Source organism: Suricata suricatta, chromosome 2 (assembly GCF_006229205.1).
Source record: "Suricata suricatta isolate VVHF042 chromosome 2, meerkat_22Aug2017_6uvM2_HiC, whole genome shotgun sequence".
NCBI lineage: Eukaryota > Metazoa > Chordata > Mammalia > Carnivora > Herpestidae > Suricata > Suricata suricatta.
In genome coordinates, this window is record NC_043701.1 from 134,562,791 (window position 1) to 134,568,981 (window position 6,191).

The 6,191-nt window shown below is 40.9% G+C and overlaps 1 protein-coding gene across 1 annotated transcript in view; it reads left to right on the top strand.

Moving 5' to 3' along the window:
- OIT3 (oncoprotein induced transcript 3) overlaps positions 1–6,183 on the top strand; it is a 27,252-nt gene extending 21,069 nt beyond the window's left edge. Inside the window, exons 8-9 of the mRNA XM_029915463.1 lie at positions 3,909–4,008; positions 5,744–6,183. Of these exons, the coding sequence (XP_029771323.1) occupies positions 3,909–4,008; positions 5,744–5,914 (271 nt within the window). The 3' untranslated portion in view covers positions 5,915–6,183. The remainder of the gene's footprint in view (positions 1–3,908; positions 4,009–5,743) is intronic.
- Positions 6,184–6,191: the final 8 nt, after the last annotated feature.

Consider the following 6,191-nt stretch of genomic DNA (forward strand, 5'->3'; position numbering starts at 1 on the left):
GGAGGGCACTTAAGGGGAAGAGCACTGGGTGTTGTATGGAAAACAATTTGACAATAAAATATTTTTGAAAAAAAAAAAAAGAAGCTTGGTAGCAAGGGGCAACTCCTGGTTTTGGTTCAGGTCATGATCTCACGGTTTGTGAGTTCAAGCCCCGCATCAGGCTCTGTGCCGTCTGTGCTTGCTCACTCTCTCTGTCTCTCTCAAAATAAATAAATAAACTTAAAAAAAACAAAGAAGAAGAAGAAGAAGCTTGGGTAGCAAAGGAGAGAAAAGAAATACTTGGAACGTTTTAAGAGAAGAAAGATCAAGTGAAATTTGGTTTTTGTGTGCTTGTTTTATGCAAAGGTGATTTCCTTTATCTCCTAAGGATCCTTGAGAACCATGTGTTTCTCACGGGATCACTGGGAGCCTGACCGTTATCCCGTCCATTGCTTACATTCCCAGGAAATTTACACGCAAACCCCAAAATCATGGCAGAATCTTATCAGTTTCTTCCTTGTCCTCCATGTCAGGTGGGATGTACCTCAGGTAGGGGCAGGGCCTGCAGCTCAATGAAAGGGACACGGTCTAGCAAGAGTACCACATGGGCCATGCCCTCTGCTAATTGACCTGATGGACTCTGAAATGTCTACCTAGCTTTTAACTACCAGATCCCTCTTCACAGGCAACTTCCACCTGCTGTTGTCAGTCACTTGCATAGTGATTTCCAACCCTTGAAGCACATCAGGATCAACCAAGAGCCTTTTGTGGAAAGTAACAGTACCCCACGCTTGTTCTCTCCGTTCTGCTCTTCCTGTCTTAATTCCAGCCCTTGTTATCTTTCACCTGGACAGCCCCCCAACTCCCAACTCTCAAATCTCAGCTGCAAGAATCCCCAGATATCCAGTCAAAAGGAAGACAAATTTTAAAAATTTATATATATAGTCAGATCCATGTTGAAAACCTTTGATGGCTCTTGATTTCCTTCGGTTAGTAAATTGCACTATTCACCACAGGAGTTCTTTAGCCTCAGATTTCAGTAGGCTCCTTCGCTTGTGTTCAGAACATGGAAAATTTATCACTCTGAGCTGTTCCGGATGGCCAGTAATCGGTCTCATAGGAGTCTATAGTTCTTGAAATTTCTTGCCATCTTAAAGTTTTCTCCACAAAGTTTTAAAGTGAAAATTAGAAATATCATTTTTATTTCTTTTTTTCACTCACATACATAATGTTAAACAGATTAAGGACTGGATTTTCTTTGGGGGGAGGAGTAGATTTTGGTTCCTCCCCCCCCACACACAATTATTGGAGTACCATCCTCATACAATGAGCATACACATTGAAAGTGCACAATTTGGTAAGTTCTGATGTATACATTCATGAAGCCATCACTACAATCAAGATAGAAAAGGTTTCTCTCATTCCAAGAGTGTTATCCTACCCTTGTACTTACTTTTTACAAAAGTAAATATATAATTATAACTCACTTACTGGAAAAAGATGTAATCTACAATCTCAATAAAGCTTGCAAGTTTATGTATTTGTTATTCAGAACTCAGTTAAGGACTATATACTTTTTATTTTAGACAGTTCTAAGAAGCTGTGCTATTTAATTTTCCAGCCCTTAGCATGTGTACAAAATAGCAAAAAAAAATGATCCAGGAGAAATTAATATGCTTAAAAGCCAGGCAAATAATCCCGTCTCTGGCACAATCATGGATAGTACTGTAATGGTGTCCATGAGACCGTTCCTCAAGATAAAATCCAGCTCGGAGTCTGGCTAACTGTGCCTCTCCCTCTGACCTCTGCCTTCTCCAGTTTCTGCTCCTGGCAAAGGAAACTGTAGGCAATTCCCAAACTCTATTGTTTCTGACACGCTTCTGACTACACCTGCTGTTTCCTCTGTCTGAAATCTTCCTCCCCCTTTCTTGCTGCCTGAATCTTACCGGTCCTTCAAGATTCAGCAGGATTTCTTTCCTCCATGAAGCCTTCCCTGATTCCTTCTAACATGAACTAGAAATTTTCTTTCCCTCTCAATGCCTAGCCTATAGTAAGGGTCATTAAATATTGGCCAAATGAATTATTGCATGAGCATTTCACATAACAATCTGAGGCTAGCCCCGAGCCCTAAATATACACAATGCAGTGTGCTTACATTTATAAACTGTTTGATTATTCATTGTCCTCAGCTTAAATTTAAATCAGGCTGGTTTCCCCTGATATTTAGCACATCTCATTCAACTCCTCCAGTTTCAGTTGGCCTATGCTCTGAGAATGCAAAGTAATTTAATACAAGCCCACACAAGGTAGAATTAGAAAGTTATTCTCCAGAAAAAGGAATACAGTGAACTCCGAAATAAAATATTGGACAACTTTTAGGTAATCGGCGATTTTGGATTCTCCTACACCATTGTTATTTTCTTTCAACACACCAGCTTGGAGTTGATGACTGGCATTGTGTAATCACAGCAAACCCCAAGTCGAGAGCCTGAATTCGTCCTGGGCCCTCTTCTGTGATACATTACCCTGTAACAACTCTTTCTGTCTCATTCTGTCTTAAAAAAAAAAACCCATAGTATTTTTAGGTAAGAATAAATTGAAAATGGTGAGGCACTTAGATGAAAAGTGCCATTTTAATATTGTGTTACTCTTGTTATCATAGATACAGACTGTAAACGCCCTGACATCGCAGAGCGTATGATTCATCTTTACATCCTCTGTGGCTCCCAGTGCACTATGCTGCCTTGGGTTAGAGATGCAGGTATTTATTACAGAACATAATCAAAGATGGTATAAATTAACTTTACCTCAGGAAAATGAAAATGAGTACATAAATACAAGAAATAACAGAGACTGCATTCTATATTTAGATCCTCTTCAGTTCAGGGGAATATGGTACTAGTGGTAATATAAATCACAATGCCTTATTTTTAAACAATTTTATTGGATTTTTCAACTGCACTGAAACAGCACTAAGCAGTGAACTAGAAAGTGGTCTGTAAGCATGTGGAGCAAGTATCCAATTTCATAGACTTTTACTTCTGATCCCCACTTTTTTCCTGGCCTGGCAGACAAGAACTGTTAGGTGTATCCATAGAAGGGAAAATATACTCAGGGGGAAAAAGTTCTTTTAAAATTCAGAATGGGAAAGGTATACAAGTGCAATCCCTGACCTGTAAGGCGAAAATGTTCATCAAATACTAAACCTTGGTTTCAAAATTGAGAATCAATAACATTTCTTTTCCCTGTCTAATCCTAATGTAAGCCTAGGAGTTTCACTTCAAGCAGTAGACCTGAGATTAAAACCCCAAAACCCTATGAGACTAAAACTTAGCATTAAATTTGGGAAAAGAGGAATTACGACAATTTGGAGGAGAATGAACTTTCACCAGTAGAACCTGTTATTCTCTCTGGAACTTAGATCTTTATGCAGCTCACAACACACAAGTTGGTGTTTGCTCATCTTTGAACCCCCTTTGGGGGTTTGTGTATATTAAGTGTCCAATAAATATTTATGAAATCCAGTTAAAAGAAAAGCCTTTTAAAGCCAATCATCAAGTGTGTGACTGGAGAATTCCACCATACATTACAAATGAAAATACAGCCACAAAGATATCTTCATTTCAAAAGATACCTTTGGAATAAATGTGGTTGGGGTTGCTAGCCCTTCAATACAGTGACATGTCAAGAGGTCCTTGTGTCTGGTTTGTGGGTACAGCAAATGAGAGATGATTAATGAGCAGGACTGTACCTGAAGATGCCTTTACAGGGAGGGAATTTCATTTTTCCTTCATTCCCAAAAAGCTTGAGTTCAGCCCAGCCTCCTCTGCCCAGTCAGCCACTCTTTGGACCAAACACATTGGACTGGGTATTTTTTCCACCTCTGTGGAAACTATCAAGGCTTACGTGCTCTCCTGTCTTGCTTTCAGCTGTGTTTCAGATGACTCAGTGAAGCAGTACACCTCACGGGACCACTTAGCCAAGCACTTTCAGGTTCCTGTCTTCAAGTTTGTGGGCAAAGACCACAAGGTGAGTTGAACACCTTCACCTTGTAACCTACATCCCTACCCCCACCCCAGACCTGAGCCTCCTTTCTTGGTGTCCCAATTTGTTGACCTTCTCTATGAGACCAAATTTAGGGTCTGCATTACCTCTGTGAAAAATACTGTAGGGGCAGCTGGGTGGTTCAGTCGGTTGAGTGTTCAATTTCAGCTCAGGTCATGATCTCACAGTTCATGAGTTTGAACCCTGCATCAGGCTCTGTGCTGACAGCGGACCCTGGAGCCTGCTTCAGACTGTCTCCCTCTCTCTGCCCCTTTCCTGCTCATGCTCTGTCTCTCTCTGATTCTCAAAAACAAATGTAAACAAAAAAATTTTTAGGTAAAGAAAAATATTATAGAATTACCCATCTAGAGCCTGATACGGGGTTCAAACTCATGAACTATGAGATCATGACCTGAGCCGAAATAAAACGGTCAACCAACTAGAAGCCTAATACCTTCATTAATGTCACAATTATCTGCCTCCCTCCCAATAAAATCACAGTGCTTGTTCAAAGAAAATACTGATCATAATTTTAAATTGTTGTGGGCAGATATGGTTGAAAAAGCCTGTTTAGTTGTTATTGGCAAAGGTTATGGACAGAAAATTCACAGAAAGGTGAATAGAAACTTGTTCAGTGAAAATAATACTTATGATGCCAATTAAAAGACACTTTTATGCATATTAAATTTATAAAAAATTATCCCAATGCTTGCAAAGTTATAGAGAGAAGACTACAGTAACAGTGTAAATGGGTATAATTCCTGGAAAGTTGATAATATGTAGTAATAACCATAAAATCATATTCTAAAAACTCCAATCTGACAGTTTCTCTCAAACAAACAAGCAAACAAAAGGAAAACAAGATTTGTTGGGTGTGTTTACAGAGCATTGTTACATGGGAAATGGGAAAAAGCCCCCAAACGAATAGGCCTACCATATATCAATTAGTGCATTAGCAGTTATTAAAATCAGAAATATAGGGAAAGGAGATATGAGAAACTTTTATCATAACAGTTTACATGCATATTGGATATGCTACATTTTTGGAAAAAATACATATACAGAACTTATAAGAGGCTGTCGATAGTATGTTAAGGTGGAGGCTTTTCTGGGTTTTGTTTTAGTAGAATTGTTGAAACATTTAAACCAAAGGAAGTTTACGAGACCAATATTCTTTTCCACACTGCATTTAAGTGAGTTTCAGTGAACAGGTACATCACTGTTCCAGAACACCTGCTAATCGTCATGGCTAATCCTGATCTCCCTCCTCAAGCAGGCAGCATGCTTTGAGAGGTAACTTGTAACAAGAAGCTTGGACAAAGAACTTATTATTTTACCCAGAAGTGTGTGGGCACCAATGTTTTCCCCAGACTTCGATGTTAAGAACGAGGTTGTTAACATTATGAGATGTCGCCTTCTCAGAGGTCTCTCCTGCCCCTGTACAAAAGCAGAAGTGATGGATGTGGGCTACTAAATGACCCACGTGACTCAGTGTGTTTGCCACCTGGCTACGGGGATGAATCTGGGCAAGTTCCCTAACCGTAGTCTGTTTGCTCACCTGTAAAATGGGGATGAAAACATCTACCTCAAAGGGCTGTTGTTTAGATGAAACGAGATAATATATACGAAACACTTGGGATAGTGTCTAGCTTCTAGAAAGGGCCCCACAAGTGGCAGCTGTTATCATTACACTGGTTAATGATAATTATGGTCTTTCCAGGAAGTGTTTCTGCACTGCCAGGTCCTGGTCTGTGGAAGGCTGGACGAGCGCTCTCGCTGTGCTCAGGGCTGCCACCGGCGAGTGCGTCGCGAGGCCATAGGAGAGGACACAGCTGGTCCGCAGAGCCAGATGCTGACCGGCGGCCCCATCGGCATCGACTGGGAGGACTAGGACCACCCAACACCCGAGTCCTGGCTTTGGGCCACGCACCTCTTTGGAACTTCTCCCTACGCCCTCTTAGAGCACCAATCAACACCCTAGAACATGGCACTTCTGTAAACCTCATACTGTGGGTTTAGACAGACTCCCAGAACTGACTCATTTTGACTCTGGCTGCTAGGTCAGGAAAGGTCACTTCACTGCTGACTGATCTGACCCATGTAGGGCTTCATCTAACCAATGTCAAAAGCTATGCTGTCCCCGCAGAACGCAGCTCAGCCCGTTCCCC